General features: G+C 41.2%; 4 protein-coding genes across 4 annotated transcripts; all 4 read right to left on the reverse strand.

The window, feature by feature from the left end:
• Positions 1 to 872: 872 nt before the first annotated feature.
• Positions 873 to 3955, reverse strand: LOC149046584 (tetratricopeptide repeat protein 28-like). The gene has a single exon (XM_089203359.1). The coding sequence runs from the start codon at positions 3296 to 3298 to the stop codon at positions 2168 to 2170; it is 1131 nt and encodes a 376-aa protein (XP_089059485.1). The 5' UTR covers positions 3299 to 3955; the 3' UTR covers positions 873 to 2167.
• On the reverse strand, positions 3395 to 3835 carry LOC149046585 (uncharacterized). Its single transcript, XM_089203361.1, has one exon. The coding sequence runs from the start codon at positions 3833 to 3835 to the stop codon at positions 3395 to 3397; it is 441 nt and encodes a 146-aa protein (XP_089059487.1).
• Positions 3956 to 13543: 9588 nt separating the features above from the next.
• Positions 13544 to 14218, reverse strand: LOC113684009 (uncharacterized protein K02A2.6). Its single transcript, XM_027201307.2, has one exon. The coding sequence runs from the start codon at positions 14216 to 14218 to the stop codon at positions 13544 to 13546; it is 675 nt and encodes a 224-aa protein (XP_027057108.2).
• A 199-nt stretch (positions 14219 to 14417) lies between these two features.
• On the reverse strand, positions 14418 to 22146 carry LOC149046586 (uncharacterized). Its single transcript, XM_089203807.1, has 4 exons — positions 22052 to 22146; positions 19692 to 21123; positions 18569 to 19571; positions 14418 to 18349 (listed from the first exon to the last, which is right to left on the reverse strand). The coding sequence occupies exons 2-4, from the start codon at positions 21108 to 21110 to the stop codon at positions 16731 to 16733; spliced, it is 4041 nt and encodes a 1346-aa protein (XP_089059933.1). The 5' UTR covers positions 21111 to 21123; positions 22052 to 22146; the 3' UTR covers positions 14418 to 16730.
• Between the last annotated feature and the right edge of the window lie 1198 nt (positions 22147 to 23344).

Raw genomic sequence — 23344 nt, forward strand, 5'->3', positions numbered from 1 at the left:
ACTCTGATATGCGGTCTTTTCACGCAATGCGGGAGAGAGCGCGTTGCGTGACGAGATAAACGACAGCTGCGAAGGAGAGGTTGTGTTTCGTAACCCTGTACACCCCAACATCATCATGCAGATTCTCCATACTGTTCCCCATACATGTCTCAAGACGCTGACATAAAGAATTTGTTTCGTAACCATCGAGCGCCTCGTCAGTTGGTGATCATTTCCGTTTTTCTTGTGACCTTTATATTTCGTTTTATAGATGATATTATAAAGAGAAATTAGATGCCTGTCACTCCTCGTGGGTTAAAGTGTTAAGCTGCATGAAAATGTCTTTATCCAAGTTCAGTCCAGGTTTGCTACATCAATAAAGGTTTTGGGTATCTTTTGACGGCAAGTTACACTAACGGTTAGGATACTTCACAGCTCGGACATTTTTCGTGAAGGATCCACTGTTTTAAAATCATTTTGTTATTTTTGAGTGGTACTGAGTCACGATTGCATGATGTATGACGCAGGGTACGAGCTTTTTTCACTCTTCTTACGGTGGAGAGGAGGTGGCACAGATTCAGACAAATACTAAATGTTGCAATTACCAAATTATATTTTGAATCTTTTTTGCGTGAAACTTATTTATAGAATCATTTTTTAAAAAAACCTTGCGCTGCGGAAACACTCGTCATTTAACGCCTCCCGTCCCCCCCCCCCCCCCGGCATAAATATTGACCGGTCCCTTGGCCTGAAACCATATAAATTATATCATTTCACATCACTCAGCTTTCAGTTCTCTTTTGAGAGAACTTCATTTCCTGTTCTATGTCTTTAAGCCTAACTTTAAAGCTTCTTGCCTTCACCTGCCATGAAATAGAACAAGTGAGCAGCAGTTTAGATTAATTCCTCATGAAGATTCACGTTGGTCGGTGATCCGGCGACTAGCATACTCTGGTAGCCACAGGATTCGCCAAATCTTTCCCGCTCGCAAAGACAGCCATAATTTGAAGTTGTATTTTACTAGTTCCGATCAAGCAAGTCCATCATATAAAATCTAACAATCAGAGAGGGACTGCCGGCCATGAGAATCGAAGTGTTTATTTAATTTAGTTGAAGGGAAAAAACAACTGCCCTTCATTCAGTATGTCATAATAATTAAGAATAACTAACATCATCTTAATGATTGTATTAAAATAAATGGTCTAAGCAACAAATTTTTTAAAAAAAAATAGGTACAAATACCTGAAGTCTAACGAAGTCCGGTAGAAATTTTTGTACGAAAATGTTCCTAGTAACCGTGCTCGGATTAACCTTCTTAACTCCTAATCTACGATTTTTTTCGTACAAAAATAAGGGATATGTGGTCTTCCCTTTAAATTCGAAGAGGTGTTTTTAACTTGAGGGCCATCATCCATTATCAATCTAGAATCCTAAACTATACAGTTGTAGACTGCTCGTGTGACCAGCTATAAAAATCTTTATCGTCAGTAAAAATAAGAAAATGCTAATTTCCCGAGGAATTAATTTAATGAAGTCAAAAAAATTAGAGTTACCCCGAAGTCGATATATATATTGGGCACGAAGATCACTTCATAAAAATACTTGAGACAGTTCCACGCAAAAAAACCAAACAAATGAAACCGAAAAAAAATTTTGAAAACCTTTGAAAATCTTACCCTATTAGAGAAAACGTTTTATCATCACGCTTGAGATTTCATATGATTTCCTGAAAAGATCAGAACAATTATGTACGAGTATACTTTTTAACCTTGAAAAAAACTCTGCGCATTTGACATGATGGAGAGCCTCTTAGAAAAATAATTACTCCATATTTGCTAGGGCTACACGACGTATCACTTTTGAAAGAATATTACTTAAAATTTGCTTTGCTTGATATATTAATCGCTTTCGAAAAACATTAGTTACAATATGCTTGGCTTGATTATTTAACTATTCCGTTTGAGAGTTCAGTAACTGTTAACTGTTCATCATCTCTACTTTATGAATTGTTCTGTCCCTGCTGCGCTCTTTACAGGAATGTTTAACTTTGACAATAGCTGAGTACTTGAAATTTAGCTCGCACGCGTCTCTCGCAGATGGCTTCCTCTTTCTATATGGTGGCAGTTCACAGTTTCTAGCTTTGCTCAGTCCAGCACATTCCGTTACAGCGGGTTTACTTGATTCATGGCTATTTGGTTGTAGTAGACACAGGCCAATTTGCAAAATCAAACGTCACGTTGTCGCCAATCAGCATAAAAGACGCCCACTTGGAGACTTCTACAAAGCCATTGTTTCTCATCCATTTCCTAGCCTTGTGAAGAGATTCACTGGCGCTTTCACCGCGGAACAAGTGCTCGTAGAAACAAGTCATGAACTTCTCTGTGGCTGTGTCATCTAAGGCCCACCGTGCCGTTAACACTGAGCGAGCACCGGATCCTAAGAACGCTCGAACGATTCCAATAACGCCCTCGGCTTTAATCTGTCCACGTGCACTGTGACAACAGCTAAGCACAACCAGTTTAGCTCGAAGCTTAATTCGTGAAATGTCCTCCATGGTCAAGAGGAAGGCTTCTTCTCGTGGAACATAGTCAGCGGAACACTCTGGGGAAAGGACAATCTCTCCTCTTTCAGCATCACCATGGGCAGCTAAATGGACCAGACTCACTGAATGTATTGCTTGAAGTACAGCCTGCTTTGTCGCGCGATCTCCAATCAAAGGTGTCACACCAAGAAGTCTTCCAATCATCTCTGCTTCCTTTCTTGCACATGGCAATCGTGTTATATTCTTGCGTTTTCCCTTGTAAATCACCTCTCCAACCCGAGGGTCACCCACTATCAGTGCACCTGTTTGACTGTGATAGTATGGGGGACTGTCCTGAATATGCTTGAGAGTCGTCAAAGAGGGAACGATGCGTAACCTGAATGTCTCCGATACAAAGTTTCCTTCATCGTCAGTTAAAGCCGCAAATGGTATCTGGTACATACAGGAATCAGGGACAATGATAATTTCGGGCTCATTCAGTAAAGCGGCTACAGGAGCGATGATTATCTTGTGACACAATTGAAGATTCGTCTTGATACCTTTGTCATCACAATCGCGCAGGAGCGCGTGATTTTCATGGTAAAGTGACATCGTTTCGGTGTCATCTAGAGATCGATCTTCGCAATTCTGTTCGGATAAAATGCCCAGGCCGCGAAAGCTTTCCGTAAAAAACTCATCCAAGTCAGGGACTAGTCCGGTCATCACGTTCTTGTCCAGGCTCACTTCCTCAACTGAAAAAAGAATAGCCTCTGTTGCTTTGAGAATCCAGTAGCGCATATCCTCTTTTCCAACAGAAATGTAGAGGCATGCACAGTCAGTTTCCTTTGCGACAATATTTTGAATCCCATACCATGATTTTGGATCACCTGAGATCTACTCTACAACAGAGTACCTAGCTGCCATCAAGTCGGCTAAGCCCCTCGCCCGTCTCAGCTCCTCGACATAGAGGGCGTCTTTTGGCTTTGCCTTGGAAGAAAGCAAACGACTGAGTAACTTGTAGGGAAAGGTGCCGTGCTCCTCCAAAAGTGATGTTTTAAGCTGATCGTCGTCTTGAAGAGATCCTCGCAAAGTGCCAAACACTTCAATGGTTTGGAAAAGAAACGAAAAGGCTTCTTTGAGATCAAATTTTGATACATTCAACACCGTTAGATCAAGAAGGCATCGAAACTCATACAAGGTGTGTCCCATATCCCTGCTTAGTAGGAGAGCCTTCTTGAGGTATCCCTCGGCCATGTCATATTTACCGAGCGATTGGAAACACGATGCTATATCTGCGTAATTGATAACAACACCTTCTTTCATGCCAATGTCCATGTAAATTTCAAGGGCTTTCTTGTGATATTCTAGAGCATTGTCGTACTCACCACGCTTATGAGAAATTATCCCAAGGCATCCGAAATGTCTTGCTTGTCCTTCTCTGTAGTCGATTTCCCTACAAATCGCGTTCGCTCTCTCCAAAAAATCGTCAGCCTTTAAATATTTACCGAGGGACAAAAACAAAAATGCAAGGCTTAAAAAAGTGGCTGCCTCTCCTTTTCTTTGGCCAATTCTCCTGTAAATAGGTAGGGCTTTCTCCAGGTACTCTTGGGCTTTGTCATAATTGCCAAGCGACATAAACAGTGTTCCGATGTTCGCGTAGCTTCTTGCCTCTCCATTTCTATCGCCAATTTCTATTTGGATAGCGAGAGCTTTCTCCAGGTGTTCTCGGGCCTTGTCGTATTTGCCAAGCGACTGGAACACTTTTCCGAGGTACCGGTAGCTTGTTGCCTCTCCATTTCTATCGCCAATTTCTATTTGGATAGCGCGAGCTTTCTCCAGGTATTCTCGGGCCTTGTCGTATTTGCCAAGCGATATGAACAGAGGTCCGAAGTTCCCGTAGCTTGTTGCCTCTCCATTTCTGTCGCCAATCTCTATTTGGATAGCGAGAGCTTTCTCCAGGTATTCTCGGTCCTTGTCATATTTGCCAAGCGATATGAACAGTGGTCCGAGGTTCGTGTAGCTTGTTGCCTCTCCCTTTCTGTCGCCAATTTCTATTTGGATAGCGAGAGCTTTCTCCAGGTATTCTAGGGTCTTGTCGTATTTGCTAAGCAACTGGAACATTGTTCCGAGGCTCTCATAGATTGTTGCCTCTCCATATCTGTCGCAATTTTCTATTTTGATAGCGAGAGCTTTCTCCAGGTATTCTTGGGCCTTGTCGTATTTGCCAAGCGATATGAACAGTGCTCCGAGGTTCGCGCAGCTTGTTGCCTCTCCATTTCTGTCGCCAATTTCTATTTGGATAGTGAGACCTTTCTCCAGGTATTCTCGGGCCTTGTCGTATTTGCTAAGGGATATGAACACTGTTCCGAGGCTTCCATAGATTGTTGCCTCTCCATGTCTGTCGCCAATTTCTATTTGGATAGCGAGAGCTTTCTCTAGGTATTCTCGGGCCTTGTCATATTTGCCAAGCGATATGAACAGTGGTCCGAGGTTCGTGTAGCTTGCTGCCTCTCCATGTCTGTCGCCAATTTCTATTTGGATAGCGAGAGCTTTCTCCAGGTATTCTCGGGCCTTGTCGTATTTGCCAAGCGATATGAACAGTGGTCCGAAGTTCCCGTAGCTTGTTGCCTCTCCATTTCTGTCGCCAATTTCTATTTGGATAGCGAGAGCTTTCTCCAGGTAATCTCGGGCTTTGTCGTTTTTGCTAAGCGATATGAACAGTGCTCCGAGTTTCGTGTAGCTTGTTGCCTCTTCATTTCTGTCGCCAATTTTTATTTGGATAGCGAGTGCCATCTTCAAATATTCTTTCCCTTTATTATATTCTCCTAAGGAACATAGAAGCACTCCTAGTCTTCTATAAAACAGTGCTTCCTTTTGTCTGTTTCCGGTCATTTTCATGACATTTATTGCTAATTCATAAAATTTCTTTCCCTCTTCAGGGTGAAGTAAAAGTTTCCTGAGGCATTCTTCAAAACCTGGTGAATTGCATAGAGTGAGCCACGCCCTTTTCACTGTGGTGCGAATGCGTTCGTCAAATGATTTGGCAACTGGACTGTCCGCGCTTAAATCACCGTTGTTTAGTAAAATCAAACTTTCTTGGCACAACTCAATGGCTTTCAAGGCCAAACCAGTGTTGAGGAGGAAAATGGCGACAGTTACACCTATTTTGATAGCTAACGTGGTGAATTCCTCTTCTGTGTTTTTCATATGGCCTTGATCACTGTAAGTTTGGAAAAAAAATGTGGGTCAAGCATATGACACTCGAAAGTTCCTGTACGAGGGTTGCGAACTTTTTCAGGAATCTTGGTTTCCTCATTCCGACGGAGGTCCTACCCTGTATTGAAATGAAGCGTTTACGAGACCGGAACGGACATAAGTGTGACTACACTTCCTGCTTCATCTCACAAAAATCTAATTTTTATTTAATGATTGTGCCATTTGCGTTGAAAAGTGTTGCTAGAATGAAGTAGAGGTAACTGCATTTAAATGGTTGAAACCAACTTTTTTTTTCTATTACTCCATATAAAGCCTATAACATTTGGTACATAGGGTTCCTTATCCCAACCTTTTTAGTTTCCACTTCGGTATTTGTCAAATTTTGTTAAATCACTCGATGTGTAATTACAGATCTAATTGGATTCTTCTTCGACTCTTTTCATTTCTTTTCGTCAGGAAACCTCGTGATCTTATGTAATAAATCCAATCCAATCAGGGGGGGAGGAGGGGGTCAATCAGTTGCATTTCCTGCACCACATTTTAATATTGTAAAACATTCAGTCAGTCATAACTTATATATACCCTACCGTTTAAAGACAGAAACTTCAATTGTGCTGTGATCGATCTTGTGATGAACATCCAACCGTTAAAACGCAATGAACACTAGCTGGGGGCTGACGTTTCCTGTAAAACAAAGAAATTGTGTTATTTTGCATGCTCATATCCATCAACGTTTATCAAAGTTAGACTAACAAAACCGAAATACAAATACCTAAACCTGAGCGCTTGAAGTTCGGAGAAGTGTGCTGAAATTTTCTTTTTCTTCCACCAGGATGAACACTTTCAAGGATAACATTAGGTAAAATAATCATTTTAGAGAAACTCACACTATTAACTTCATCCGTTTTGCTTCTATAGTAATTTACATAGTGTCTTTGTTGGTCTTTGTTATTGATGATGCAAATCACACCCATTAGAAAATGAAAAGTTCACCAGTAAAGAGTCGATCATCACACCCAAACACTAAAAAATACCCTATTTAATTGAACTGTGATCGATCTCGTGATGAAAATCCAACCGTTTAAAAGCAATGAACACTTAAGAGCTGACGATCCCTATACTGAACAAGTACAATTTTTTTTCCTTTTTGCATGTTCAAATGCATCATTGTTTCTAAAATTCAAAACCGAAACACAAGTAATTTAAGGGGAACAATTAATATTCGGGGTAAATTCCTCAGCGTCTTTCTGTATTTTCCACTTATGAATTAGGAAAAAAGTAGATGAATTTATTCATGATTCGACTTCCATTTTTCTGACATGAAAATCCTGCTCGAAGTTGGCCCAAGTTTTTAGGTGTTCTAGACATCAAATTATCATCAACATCGCTTTCATGGCGCATTGTAGTGTTCTCAAATTGCTAGTTTCCTAGCCAAAGCGAAGCGGAAATAAAAATGCGAGAGTAGCAGGGATGACTGATGAGACTTTTCAGGAGATTAGCTTCAAGGATCCCGCTTCATAAGTATGGTCCAGGTTCATGCCCCCTCCCTCCCCTCCCCAAAATGTTATCAATTGTTGTATATTTTTTAGAGAGTTTCGATCTATGTAGATCCTAACTCTAATGTCACCTACTCGTTACTTTATCTAAGTCTTATCCAGATTAACACTTAAAAGGGTAACTCTTAGTAAAGTGATCATCTTAGAGAAACTCGCGCGCACGCTTAACTTCATCCGTTTTCCTTATCTAGTAAATTATTCAGTATCTTGATCATGCAAATCACACCCACTAGAAAATAAAAAGTCTTGAACAGCGGAACAACGCGGAGATGGCTTACCTTTCTGAGGCTGATAGTTCACTTGTACTTTGATCAATCTTGTAATGAAAATTCAAGCGGTCAAAACAAATGAACACTAAAGGCTGACGTTCCCTGTAAAACAGAATAAATTGTTTCACTTTTGCATGCTCAAATCCATCATTAGTTATATAAGTTAGTTATAAAAAACCGAAATACAGAGGGAACATCATCCACTATCTTCATTCTGGAGAACGAAAAAATATACGAATTTCATTTATCCGTCCTTAATACTCTATTCCGTCCTTCTCAAGATTAGCTCGACAGTACTACGTGTGACAAAAACTTTGACGAGGTCAGAACAGAATATATCTCGACAGAAATCAATTTCACCAGCGCTGGTGATATGCGATTCAGTCGTTCGCAGAAAATTTCAATATCCAAAATGGTATTTCAAATTTTTAATTCGACCTCGGTATTTGTGATTGTCTTTCTATTTGATAGACATTACCTGTCAGTTTTACCTCTCATAGATCAGTACATTGAATATAGCATAATAGAACATTGACACTCTAAACAAAAATGATTTGTGTAAGCTATGTAAAGGCACTAACAGTGGGAAATAAGTTGAACTGTATCTCTTTTTTGAATACCCATTGAGTGCTCTCAAATTGCTGGTTTCATAGTCAAAGCGAAGCAGAAATAAAATTGTGAGAGTAGCAGGGGTGACTGATGCGACTTTTAGGAGATTAGGTTCAAGGATCCTGCTACATAAGTTGGTCCAGGTTCACTTCCCCTTCCTCCTCTCCCCAGAATGTTATCAGTTGTTGTACATTTTTAGAGTGCCGATCTATGTAGATCCTAACTCTAATGTCACCCACTCGTTACTTCATCGAAGTCTTAACATCTTCCCCTATCTTCTGGAGAACGAAAAAATATATAAATTTCATTTTTGCTTCCTCAATACTCTATTCCTTCCTGTGCAAGATTAGCTCCACAGTACGACGTGTGACAAAAACTTTGAAGAGGTCGGATCCAAATAGTTGCTACAGAAATCAATTTACCAGTGCTGGTGATATGCGATTCAGCCAATCGCAAAAAATTTCAATATTCCAAATGGTATTTATAATTTTTCAATTCGACCTCGCTATTTGTGATTGTATTTCTATATGATAGAAATTAACTCTCAGTTTTTATCGAAGACATAGATCATAACATTGAATATAGCATGATAGAACACTGACGCTCCAAACAAAAATGATGTATGTAAGCTACGCAAAGGCACTGACAGTGGCAAAGTTAAACTGTATCATTTTTTGAATACAATCAGTACTTACCAAAACCTGTAGACTTCAATGCCTCGCCATAAAAAATACAGTTAACCGCCTCCGCTACTCTGTTCAGTTTTTTCCTAACACATGTCAGCTGTCACTCACGGAAAATGCCAATAGAACGTGATCTTATGCTTCTTTCTGTCACTTTCGCAGTCATTCTTGTCCCCAGGCTTACCGTTTCTTTTGGCCTGTGGCCCTTTTGTGCTGAGCTGGTGGAAACTCAGACATCAAATTTTTTTTTTTCAACTAAACCACCAAACTCACATGATTACACCTGATTAGACAGGATGCGTTAAAAGAGCTGTAAATGAGATGACCAGTTTATTCTTTTCTTAAAACTTATCATTGAACAAAGCTATTTTTAATATAATACTCCTCTGGACATAAACAACAAAAAATTCCATAACTTCCATCAGAGTTAGCACAGGGACTCCACTAACTCTGATTGGCCATATTCTTTTAGGTCTTATTCAACTTTTGATGTAAGAGAGCAGTGAAAAAAAACTTGAACATGTTTTGCTTGAGGAAGAAGGCAGTCACTATAAATAGTTTGGTGGAAGTTTTTCTTCTGTTTTCTAAGCTCATTGACAGGTTTGGCACATCAACTTCAAGTTAACATAGAGCTCAGCTCCAGGCCCTCAATATAAGCGCTTTGGCACGTGCGATTCTTTGCCCACGGGAATGTTGGAGGCGTGGAGCGACGAGAGCCGGTGCGAGGTCTGTAAGGGGCGTAGCACTGATAGCATAAGTGCCAGACAAATCTCGGCAAATCTTTCCTCAACTGTCTCAAATCTTCCCGCGGGCGAAGAAATGCGTATCCCGCATTGTTAATGGTGAGGGCCAGCTTCTTGAAAGTCCTCTTATATCAAGAATGATGTTTTTTTCGTCTTGTCACGAGTGTGGGACAAAGAAAAAATTCTGAGTCTTCACGAGGAATTGAACCTCAGACCTTCGGATTCCGCGCTCCGATGCTCTACCACTGAGCCACAGAGACTCCAGGGTGGCGAGGCGCGGCGAGGCGCGGCGAGGCGCGGCGAGGCGCGGCGAGGCGCGGCGAGGTCTGTTACGAAGTTGAAAATTCCTCTTATATCCTTAAGCACTTTGAAGATATGAACAGATACCTAATATGTTATTATCGGTTAGATTGTGTTATCGTGATTTGGAATCAATTCTCTTGCATAAGAAACAAGGATGTGTATGGCAGTTAGTAAGGAGAATTAATGATTGGATCTTCGGAGTTAAAGGGCTAAGAGAGCTTACTAGGGCAGCTGGGAACCTGCTGGGGGTGGAATGTGGAAGATCGGTGTTGCTTCGGAATCAAAGCGAATTTTATATTGGACACACTTGATTTCACTCAAACCTTCAAAGACATTTTCCTCTTCGGTGTTTTAGGCGGTCTTCTAGATGTTCTTAACCAGGCTTATATGTTGGCTGGATTTGAACCCGTGAATAAATTGCTCAATGAGGATGTTTTTTTTCTTTGTACTCGAAAGCCAGGTCATCTGTTACTCGGCTTTGCAACAAGTGGGTCTGTTTGTGCGATACTGGGGATACCGAGAAAGAATTTTAACATCAAGGACCAACGAAAGGAACCTACGATTCTAGAGCCGAGAGAGTATTGGTGAACAGTTTTTGGTGAATTCCTCGGGACACCTCTGCAAACCCTGCTAACACCAGTTTAAGGATGAGTGTATCACGTTCCAAGCATTAAGTTAAGTTAACTTGTGTATTTACTACCAACAGCCATCTCTCGTTGGCGATTTTTAGAACTGACATATTGGATGGTCGCTCTACCTCAAGGGTAATTTAAGGTATCATAATAAGTTCTTTTTTTTTTCTTAATGACTTATTAATCTCAACGTACATGTTAACGGTTGCTCGCGGTTTATCTCGTGATGGCTTTGAAATACGATCACTTGGACGATTCCGCTATACGATCGACCTTCGTGAATAATCAGATGCATTCGGACTGTAACGACCAGTTCTCGGACAAAAACATCTCGGATGGCAGGTTGGTAGGCGGCAATAATGGCGCTCAGAATGCAGCGACAGATTAAGCTGGATTTGCATGCAAATACTTGATTATTGTGCTATCCTGAGAGGCCTGTTTTCCTTGTACATATTTGCGTTCACTCGAGCTCTCTGTTAGAAAGAAACTTTGTTTTCTGTGCCTGCATTTGTCTTAGTAAGTTTTTTATGCAATCATCGGTTTATCCTGTAAGTGTTTTCTGTCTTGGTATGCAAGAGATGCAGGTTTCTCACATGTGTAAACAGAGAGCTGAAAACAGAATTTATTATGTAGTGTGAAGACCATTTCCTGGGGTGGGGTGGGGGGAGGTAGTGTCATATATTATTGGCTATTATTGGCTATTATTTCCATACTTATTACTAGACACAATTTCCATTTTTTTCGTTTGGTTTTGACTTTATTAAATTCCGTTTGGCAGGTTGTGAGGTTGTAGCAGGGTGAGTCATTTGCCAAATGGGCTGTCTTCTGTTTTCTTTTTCTTGGTTAACAAAAGATTCCAGGCTGAGATAACTTTTAATCATACACAGCCCCAAGTGCTAAGTTGATGACACTCAACCCATGCAAGAAAACCAATTGCTTATTTTTCTTATCACCAAAAGAAAACAAGGAGTCTCTACTGAAGCTTATTAGCAGATGAACGATTAATTTATGGGGTTGTTAGAGTGGTTCTCATGAAATTTATTTTTAAGGAATCAGTAGTTTGTCAAAGTTCAAATTATTTTCTGCATCATATTAATATCTTATAAAAACTGACCACTATAACAAACTTAACGTGAAAGATGAGTTGTCGAAGCACTTGATTCATCACTTTAACTAATATACTCTGGAAATAATGCAATAGACTATTAAGGAAAAGTACTTCCAGAATAACTTGTGTACCTTGTCATGCTGCCCCCTACCATACAAATCTCTAGCATGAGAGTAAAATACTTTGAACCCCCATATTACCATTACAATAGATTGCAACAGCAATACACCCTTCTGTTAATATAGTTAATATAATATTGGTGTAGGTTTCAGATATGAGCGATTCAAAAGGCTCTTTGTAAAGAGATACAGAACTGATATCCCTCTATGGTAGTTTCTTGATGAACAGTACCGGAGTAGCTCTCACTGTATTCCAGTTGATAATCGGTATCAAACACATTTAATGCTGCTGGTAATTCTGACTGCATTAAGAGCGCCTGTCTGACTAATCGTGACAAACTTGAATAAATTGATTTCTAACATTCATTCTTTGTTTAAGATCACTTGCAGAGCTGATCCCTTGTGTGTTATTAAAAATCAAAGAGCGCAAACTCATTGCAACACATTGTTTTCCTGCATTCTGTCCAAAAACTAACTCGTTACCTTGACTCTATGGAGCTGCTATTGTCTTGTTAGGGTCAATATATATTGGAGGACTAGGATTTTTTTTCCATGTCTCTACTTAATTTATGGTTGCAATAATTTGCTACATGAGCCTCACTCTTGCAAGAACGCATCAGTTTGTTACAAGAAAATATCGTTGAATATCGACTGGCACGATATTTATCATTCCTATACTTTGAGGAATTCGTAATAGCTTTTTTTAGTATTTACATTATAGTACAATGTAGATGACATGGGTATACATGAAAGAATACGCACAACGACAAATTCTCTAGCCTTTCCTTAATCTTTTCAAACTTCGTATTGGTATTCTGCTTGGTTCACGATCACGTCTGCTTACACGATGAGATTTGCGTTTATGCTTCTCTAGATTAACATTAGATAGCTCAGTTGGTAGAGCATGTTTCTCTCTAAATGGTTTACTAATAAATGTTCGTTCATAAAGAGATCTCTCATAAGTGTAATGATCAACGTAAGGACACCGAGCGTAAACACAACTCAACTATTTTAATGGCGGCTGATTGAAACACCACAAGGTCTAATTACAGAATAATAAGTCACGTGATACAGAAATATATGCTAATTTATGCAGTATCACAACATCTTCCCCTTTGAAAGAAGGGGTGTCTTAACTGAGTTCTTGCAAACTGCGACTGAGTTCCTTCGTGAAAAAAAAAACCAGCAAACAACAACAAAAACAACAACAACAGTGTTTAAAAAATAAAGCTTCCGAAAAGCACTGAGTCAAAATCGCAAACTCACTAAAACGTGCTGGTCGTTTGACAAATACGACCACTCTTTGTGACAGTATGAAGGAGCGCAAGTTCTACGTGTTCAGCAGCAGTTTTCACAATAGGTAGGGGGTCTGCTTGAAGTGCTAATTGTAAGGGCTCAGTTGCTGTTTTTGCAACTGGGTGGAAATCTAACAGGGGCAGTGATCGCAAAGGCTCAGCTGCTTATTTCGCAACAGGCGGAGAATCAGATAGTGGCACCATTCGCAGCTGTCGGTGATTTCGTCGGTAGGTTCGACCACCCGATACAACCGCATAGAAACGTGGGCCAGTCATTTTCTTGCAAACAGCTTCCGTCCACGTAGATTCGTTGGGCCTCTTCATCCTGACAGTTTGTCCAGGTTGCAACTCAGGTTGTGCTTTGCCTTTCAGGTTGCAGTAGAAAGCCTGATTTTGCTTAGAGTTAATCAGCTTATCTTGCATCTTGACAGGGGTAACAAATTGCGTGTTCTCCGGCTGAACAGCCTTTACGCTGGGGATGAGCCAAATTCCGTAGGCGTGTTACAATAGTCAAGTAGGCAAGATATGGGTCAAACTTTCCATGCGCTGCCTGATTTTCACAGCACCTTTAACCTTTCCGTTACTTCGCGGATTTCGAGGAGAGGTAGTAATATGTTGAAAGAGCCAGTCACCTGGAAACTTTGCAAACTCTGCAGAAGTACATTGTGGTCCATTGTCAGAAATAACTATCTCCGGGATACCATGGCGGCTAAACTGCATTTTCAATTTCTCAATAACAGTTCTGGAAGCTGTCGTGTCCACCTCAAAGAAAGAAGAGTAACAATCCACAGTAATCAGGTAGTGGCGCTGGTCAAACGGGAACAAATCTGCACCGACCTTTTTCCAAGGCCTTGATGGGATTTCATGGGGCATTAGTAGTTCTCGATGCAGAGCTTGCTTGTACGAACTACAGATATCACATTTGAGAATGAAATCTTTAAGCTCAGCATTCATGCACGGCTTGTAAAACACTTCTCTGGCTCGTCGAAGGCAGCCCTCAATACCAAGATGGACCTTTTCCATCATTTCTTTCCTTAACTTGGCTAGTACAATGAGGCACTCACTCTTAAACAGCAAACCATTTTGGGCTGTGATTTCATCTTGAAACTGAAAGTCACAGTATGGCTTGACCTCAGCCGGAACTTTATCCAGAATGCTAGGCCAACCTTCTAGGACAGCGGGCATAAGGATCTAAAGGTTGTCATGCAAGGCAGTCCCTTCCTTGAATTACTTCGGTCGTGCTTCTGAAATGGGGAGATCCTCCACAAGCACTATCTCCTTGAGCTCATTGCAAAACTCGGTCTGTGCGAGAGTTTCGTCGAGGCTCGGGACAAGGGATCAGGCATAACCATCAACCTTCCTTTTTGGTATTTTACGTCAAGGTTGTAACGCTGTAAGCACAACAATATCCTCTGGAGACGCTTGGGAGTAGAGCCGAGGTCCTTTTTAAAGATCGCTTTAAGGGGCTGGTGATCTGTCTTAACATGCACCACATCTCGACCATACATGTACGAATTGAACCTCTCACAGGCAAAAACAACAGAGAGAAGTTCCTTCTCAATCTGAACGTAGCAACCTTCCGCTGGAGTGAGAGCTCTTGAGGCGAATGCAACGGGCTGACCCTCCTGGAGTAAGGAAGCGCCAAATCCACTGAGAGACGCGTCACTTTCAATTGCGACTTTCCGATTAACATCATGAAACTTCACCACTGGAGCTTCACAAACAAGAATCTTAATACTTTGGACTACTTCATCGTGAACGGGCAGCCAACTCTATTCAGCATCCTTAAGCTCCAGTCGCCTTAGCGGTTCGCAGACACTGGACAGGTGTGGTAAGAACTTTGCTAGGTAAGTAACCATCCAAAGAAATCTTTTAAAGGATTTGACATCTGTTGGAGTAGGCATGTCACATACGGCATGGCACGAACTTTGTTTGGGTCAGTCACAGCACCATCTGCTGTGAGTAAGTGGCCCATGAATGGTACTTGTGATAGGCAAACCTTAATCTTCTAAAGATTAAGTGTCAGATTCAAATCACGGCATCTTTGTAGGAAAGCGGTTTAATTTTGGTCATGATCCTTCACTGCTTCATCTACTGTGTCTCCAAATCCCTAAACCAGGAAATCATCGCTCAATTGCTTCATGCATCTTCCGCTGCCATATCTCAGGCGCAGAACTTATGCCGAATGGCATCCTCAGCCGCCGAAAACGGCGGCTGAGGATGCCATTCGGCATTTCGTTTTGAAAGCCCCGAGTAATTATATCACTTTATATGACTCTACTTTCAATTCTCTCTTAACAGAACTTCCATATCATGTTTCATTTCTTTCACCTTCACTTAGTAACTTTGTGCCTTCACCTGCCATGAAATAGTATAAGTGAGCAGCAGTTTAGATGAATTCATGTTGGTCAGCGATCCAGCGACTAGCATGCTCTGGTAGCCGATCAGAACACAGGATTCGCTAAATCTCTTCCGCTCGTTAAGACAGCCATAATTTGAAGGCGTATTTTACTATTTCCGTTCAAGCAAGTCCAACATATCAAATCCAACAATCAGAGATGGACTACCGGTGTCAGAATCGAAGTATATATCTGGATGAAGAAAAAAGCAACTGCCCATCATTCGGTATGTCGTAATGACGAAGAATTAAGTGCTTTTTACTCACAACAGTGTTAATCTGAACATCTTAATGATTGTAGTAAAATATGTGGTCTAGGTAACAAGTTTTTGCAAATTGGATACAATACCTGAAATCTAACGAAGTCCGGTATAAATGTTTGTACGAAAATGGTACTGGTAACCGTGCTCAGATCAATGTTGTTAACTCCTAATCTTGTTTTTTCGATTTTTTCCTACAAAATTAAGATAAACTTGACCTTACCCATAAATTCGAAGAGGTATTTTTAACTGGAGGGCCATCATCAAAATCAATCTAGAATCCTAAACTAGACACCTGTAGACTGCTCGTAAGACCAGCTATTAAAATCTTTATCGTCAGTAAAAATAAGAAAATGCTAAGTTCAAAAAAATTAGCGTTACCCCAAAGTTGATATATACATTGCGTATGGAGATCACTTTCTAAAAGTACTCAGTACAGTGAAGTTCACATATTACGACTTATAATTTCTCGCAAAAAAAAAAACAAACAAATGAAACCGAAAAGATTTTGAAAACCTTTGAAAATCTAACCCTAACGTTTTATCATCCTGCTTAAGATGACAAATGATTTCCTGACAGAATCATGACAACTAAGTTCGAGTATACTGCTTAACCTTGAAAAAAACTCTGCACATTTTATATGATACAGAGCCCCTTATAAAAACAATTACTCCATACTTGCTAAAGCTACATGACGTATCACTTTAAGTATATTACTTAAAATTTGCTTTGCTCAATGTATCAACCGCTTTCGAAAAAAATTAGCTACAATGTGCTTGGCTTGATTATTGAACCATTCGCTTTCGAAAAGGGAATGCTCTTGCGTTTGTTCAGTAACTGCTAAAAGTTCATCATCTCTACTTTATGAATTTTCGTGTCCCTGCTGCGTTCTTTACAGGAAAGTTTTGCTTGAGTGCCTCAAATTTAACTCGCAGAGGTCTTTTCAGATGGTTTTCTCTCTCTGTACGGTGGCAATTAACAGTTTCTAACTTTATTCCGTCCAGCACATTTCGTCACAGCGGGTTTACATGACTCATGGCTATTTGGTTGAAGTAGACACAGGCCAATTTGCAAAATCAAATGTCACGTTGTCGCCAATCAGCATAAAAGAAGCCCACTTAGAGACTTCCACAAAGCCATTGTTTCTCATCCATTTCCTGGCCTCGTGAAGAGATTCACTGGCGCTTTCACCGCGGAACATGTGCTCGTAGAAACAAGTCATGAACTTCTCTGTGGCTGTGTCATCTAAAGCCCACCGTGCCGCTAACACTGAGCGAGCACCGGATCCTAAGAACGCTCGAGCGATTCCAATAACTCCCTCGGCTTTAATCTGTCCACGTGCACTGTGACAGCAGCTAAGCACAACCAGTTTAGCTTGCAGCTTAATTCGTGAAATGTCCGCCATAGTCAAGAGGTAGGCGTCTTCTCGTGGAACATAGTCAGCGGGACACTCTGGGGAAAGGACAATCTCTCCTCTTTCAGCATCACCATGAGCAGCTAAATGGATCAGACTAACTGAATGTATTGCTTGAAGTACAGCCTGCTTTGTCGCGCGATCTCCAATCAAAGGTGTCACACCAAGAAGTCTTCCAATCATCTCTGCTTCCTTTCTTGCACATGGCAATCGTGTTATATTCATGCGTCTTCCCTTGTAAATCACCTCTCCAACCCGAGGGTCACCCACTATCAGTGCACCTGTTTGACTGTGATAATGTGGGGGACTGTCCTGAATATACTTGAGAGTCGTCAAAGAGGGAACGATGCGTAACCTGAATGTCTCTGATACAAAGTTTCCTCCATCGTCAGTTAAAGCCGCAAATGGTACCTGGTACATACAGGAATCAGGGACAATGATAACTTCGGGCTTATTCAGTGAAGCGGCCACAGGAGCGATGATTATCTTGTAGCACAAGTGAAGATTTGTCTTGATACCTTTGTCATCACAATCGCGCCAGAGCGGGTGATTTTCATGGTCAAGTGACACCGATTCAGTGTCATCTAGAGATCGATCTTCGCAATTCTGTTGGGGTAAAATGCCAAGGCCACGAAAGCTTTCCGTAAAAAACTCATCCAAGTCAGGGACTAATCCGGTCACCACGTTTTTTTCCAGGCTCACTTCCTCATCTGAAAAGAGAACAGCCCCTGTTGCTTTGAGAATCCAGTAGCGCATATACTTTTCTCCAACAGAAATGTAGAGGCATGCACAGTCAGTTTCCTTTGCGACAATATTTTGAATCCCATACCATGATTTTGGATCGCCTGAGATCTGCTCTACAACAGAGTACCTAGCTGCCATCAAGTCGGCTAAGCCCCTCGCCCGTCTCAGCTCCTCGACATAGAGAGCGTCTTCTGGCTTTGCCGTGGAAGAAAGCAAACGACTGAGTAACTCGTAGGGAAAGGTGCCGTGCTTCTCCAAAAGTGATGTTTTAAACTCATCGTCGTCTTGAAGAGATCCTCGCAAAGTGTCAAACATTTCAATGGTTTGGAAAAGAGACGAAAGGGCTTCTTCAAGATCAAATTGTGATACCTTCAACACCGTTAGACCAAGAAGGCATTGAAACTCACGCAAGCTGAGTCCCATATCCCTGCTTAGTAAGAGAGCCTTCCTGAGGTATTCCTCGGCCATGTCATATTTACCGAGCGATTGGAAACACGATGCTATATGTGCGTAACTGACAACAACACCTTCTTTCATGCCAATATCCATGTGAATTTCAAGGGCTTTCTTGAAATATCCTAGAGCATTGTCGTACTCACCACGCTTATGAGAAATTATCCCAAGGCAACTGAAATGTCGGGCTTGTCCTTGTCTGTAACAGATTTCCCTCCAAATTGCGATCGCTCCCTCCAAAAAATCGTCAGCCTTTGAATATTTACCGAGGGACAGAAACAAAAAAGCAAGGTTTCCAAAAGTGTCTGCCTCTCCTTTTCTGTCGCCAATTCTCCTGTAAATACGTAGAGCTTTCTCCAGGTATTCTCGGGCCTTCTCATAATTGCCAAGCGACATGAATAGTGATCCGAGGTTCACGTAGCTTGTTGCCTCTCCTTTTCTGTCGCCAATTTCTATTTGGATGGCGAGAGCATTCTCCAAGTATTCTCGGGACTTGCTCAATTCTCCAAGTGACTGGAACACTTTTCCGAGGTTCCGGTAGCTTGTTGCCTCTCCATGTCTGTCGCCAATTTCTATATGGATAGCGAGAGCTTTTTCCAGGTATTCTCGGGCCTTGTCGTATTTGCCGAGCGATATGAACAGTGGTCCGAGGTTATTGTAGCTTTTTGCCTCTCTATTTCTGTTGCCAATTTCTATATGGATAGCGAGAGCTTTCTCCAAGTATTCTCGGGCCTTGTCGTATTTGCCAAGCGACTGAAACACTGTTCCGAGGTTCTGGTAGCTTGTTGCCTCTCCATTTCTGTCGCCAATGTCTATATGGATAGCGAGAGCTTTCTCCAAGTATTCTCGGGCCTTGTCGTATTTGCCAAGCGACTGAAACACTGTTCCGAGGTTCTGGTAGCTTATTGCCTTTCCATGTCTGTCACCAATTTCTATGTGGATAGCGAGAGCTTTCTCTAGGTATTCTCGGGACTTGTCGTATTTGCCAAGCGACATGAACAGTGCTCCGAGGTTCGAGTAGCTTATTGCCTCTCCATTTCTGTCGCCAATTTCTATTTGGATAGCGAGAGCTTTCTTTAGGTATTCTTGGGCTTTGTCGTATTTGCTAAGCGATATGAACAGTGCTCCGAGATTCGTGTAGCTTGTTGCCTCTCCATGTCTGTCGCCAATTTCTATTTGGATAGCGAGAGCTTTCTCCAGGTATTCGCAGGCCTTGTCATATTTGCCAAGCGACATGAACAGTATTCCCATGTCCATGTAGCTTGTTGCCTCTCCATGTCTGTCGCCAATTTCTATTTGGATAGGAAGAGCTTTCGCCAAGCATTCTCGGGCCTTGGCGAATTTGCTAAGTGACTGGAACACTGTTCCGAGGCAGTGGTAGCTTGTTGCCTCTCCATTTCTGTTGCCAATTTCTATTTGGATAGCGAGAGCTTTCTCCAAGTATTCTCGGGCCTTGTCTAATTTGCCAAGTGAGTGGAACACTGTTCCGAGGATATGGTAGCTTGTTGCCTCTCCATTTCTGTCGCCAATTTCTATTTGGATAGCGAGAGCTTTCTCCGAGTATTCTAAGGCCTTGTCGTATTTGCCAAGCGACTGGAACACTGTTCCGAGGTTCTGGTAGTTTGTTGCCTCTCCATTTCTGTTGCCAATTTCTATTTGGATAGCGAGAGCTTTCTCCAGGCATTCTTGGGCCTTGTCATATTTGCTTAGCGATATGAAAATTGTTCCGAGGTTCCCGTAGCTTGTTGCCTCTCCATGTCTGTTGCCAATTTCTATTTGAATAGCGAGAGCTTTCTCCAGGTATTCTCGAGCCTTGTCGTATTTGCCAAGCGACCCGAATACTGTTTCGAGGTTCCCATAGATTGTTGCCTCTCCATGTCTGTCGCCAATTTCTATTGGGATAGCGAGAGCTTTCTCCAGGTACTCCTGGGCCTTGTCGTATTTGCCAAGCGATGTGAACAGTGCTCCGAGGTTTGCGCAGCTTGTTGCTTCTCCATTTCTGTCGCTAATTTCTATTTGGATAGCGAGAGCTTTCTCCAGGTATTCTCGGGCCTTGTCGTATTTGCCAAGCGACAGGAACACTCTTGCGAGGCTCTGGTAGCTTGTTGCCTCTCTATTTCTGTCGCCAATTTCTATTTGGATAGCGAGAGCTTTCTTTAGGTATTCTTGGGCCTTGTCGTATTTGCTAAGCGATATGAACAGTGCTCCGAGATTCGTGTAGCTTGTTGCCTCTCCATGTCTGTCGCCAATTTCTATTTGGATAGCGAGAGCTTTCTCCAGGTATTCGCAGGCCTTGTCATATTTGCCAAGCGACATGAACAGTATTCCCATGTCCGTGTAGCTTGTTGCCTCTCCATGTCTGTCGTCAATTTTTATTTGGATAGCGAGTGCTATCTCCAAATATTCTTTCCCTTTGTTATATTCTCCTAAGAAACACAGAAGCACTCCTAGTCTTCTATAATATTCCGCTTCTTTTTGTCTGTTTTTGGTCATTTTCATGACATTTATTGCTAATTCATAAAATTTCTTTGCCTCTTCAGGGTGAAGTAAAAGTTCCCTGAGGTATTCTTCAATACCTGGTGAACTGCATAGAGTGAGCCACGCCCTTTTCACTGTGGTGCGGATGCGTTCGTCAAATGACTTGGCAACTGGACTGGTTGCGCTTGAATCACCATTGTTTAGTAAAATCAAGCTTTCTTGGCACAAGTCAATGGCTTTCAAGGCCAAGCCAGTGTTGAGAAGGAAAATGGCGACAGTTACACCTATTTTGATAGCTAACGTGGTAAATTCCTCTTCTGTGTCTTCCATATGGCTTTGATCACTGTAAGTTTGGAAAAAAAATGTAGATCAGGCTTATGACACTCGAAAGTTTCTGTACAAGGGTTCATGGGTGCGAACTTTTTCAGGAATCGTGGTTTTCTCATCCCGACGGAGGTCCTACCCTGTATTGAAATGAAGCGTTTACGAGACTGGAACCGGTATGAGTGTGATTGCACTTCCTGCTTCATCTCACAAAAATCTGATTTTTATTTAATGATTGCACCATTCGTATTAGAACGTTTTGCTGGAATGAAGTAGGGGTAACTGAATTTAAATGGTTGAAACCAAGTTTTTTTTGTTACTCCATATATAGCCTATAACATATGGTACATAGTGTTCCTTATCCTAACCTTTTTAGTTTCCACTTCGGTATGTGTCAAATTTTGGTAAATCACTCGATGTGTAGTTACAGATCTAATTGGATTCTTCCTCGACTCTTTCCATTTCTTTTCGTCAGGAATCCTCGTGTACTTATGTAATATTTCCAATTTTGTGTTTTTTTTGTGTGTGTTTCTACAAAGAAACACACCAAGAAAATTTATTACCGTTTGTTCCACTGAGGTATTCATAACACTGTCACGCACATCATTGAGATGCTCATTACGATGTCACATAAATCATTGAACTTATTGTTTGAAATTAGACATGTTCCGTGTTCATTTTGATTCAAGCGAGGGTACCTGAATGAAATTTATCCCTGGAAAAATGAAAAACCTTTGTCACATACTCTTGTTCACAGTTTTCATTTTCCTTCAAATTACCAGAAACTGGAACTTCAAGCGGTAGATACTGGGGGAGGGGAAGGGGGAGGAGGAGGGGAGGGGGAGGGAGAGGGGGAGGGGGGCCCAAGGGGTAAATCAGTTGCATTTCCTGCCCCACATTTTATGATTGTTAAACATTCAGTCAGTCATAACTTATATATACCCTACCGTTTAAAGACAGAAACTTCAATTGTGCTGTGATCGATCTTGTGATGAACATCCAACCGTTAAAACGCAATGAACACTAGGGGCTGACGTTTCCTGTAAAACAAAGTAAATTGTTTCATTTGCATGCTCATATCCATCAATGTTTATCTAAGTTCAACTAACAAAACTGAAATACAAATACCTAAACCGAAGCACTTGAAGCTCAGAGTAACCTGCTGAACTTTTCTTTTCCTTCCACCAAGATGAAAACTTTCGAGGGTAACATTTACTAAAATAATCGTCTTGGCAGAAACTCACACTAATAACTTCATCTGTTTAGCTTATATAGTAAATTATATAGTGTCTTTGTTATTAATGATGCAAATCACACTCATTAGAAAATGAAAAGTTCACCAGTAAAGAGTCGATCCTCACACCCAAACACTGGAGAATACCCTATTTAATTGAACTGTGATCGATCTCGTGATGAAAATCCAACTGTTTAAAAGCAATGAACACGTAAGGGCTGACGATCTCTGTACTGAACAAGTACAATTTTTCTTCCTTTTTGCATGCTCAAATGCATCATTGTTTATAAAATTAAAAACCGAAACACAAGTAATTTAAAGTGAACAATTAATATTCGGGGTAAATTGCTCAGCGTCTTTCTGTATTTTCCACTTATGAATTAGGAAAAAAGTAGATAAATTTATTCATGATTCGACTTCCATTTTTCTGACATGAAAATCCTGCTCGAAGTTGGCCCAAGTTTTTAGGTTTTCTAGACATCAAATTATCATCAGCATCGCTTTCATGGCGCATTGTGGTGTTCTCAATTTGCTAGTTTCATAGCCAAAGCGAAGCGGAAATAAAAATGCGAGAGTAGCAGGGATGACTGATGAGACTTTTCAGGAGATTAGCTTCAAGGATCCCGATTCCTAAGTATGGTCCAGGTTCAGTTTTTATCGAAGACATAGATCATAACATTGAATATAGCATGATAGAACACTGACGCTCCAAACAAAAATGATGTATGTAAGCTACGTAAAGGCACTGACAGTGGCAAATAAGTTAAACTGTATCATTTTTTGAATACAACCAGTACTTACCAAAACCTGTAGACTTCAATGCCTCGCCATAAAAAATACAGTTTTTCCTAACATATGTCAGCTGTCACTCACGAAAAATGCCAATAGAACGTGATCTTATGCTTCTTTCTGTCACTTTCGCAGTCATTCTTGTCGCCAGGCTTACCGTTTCTTTTGGCCTGTGGCCCTTTTGTGCTGAGCTGGTGGAAACTCAGACATCAAATTT

The sequence above is a fragment of the Pocillopora damicornis genome, chromosome 4, assembly GCF_964200805.1.
Source record: "Pocillopora damicornis chromosome 4, jaPocDami1.2, whole genome shotgun sequence".
Classification (NCBI taxonomy): Eukaryota; Metazoa; Cnidaria; class Anthozoa; order Scleractinia; family Pocilloporidae; genus Pocillopora; species Pocillopora damicornis.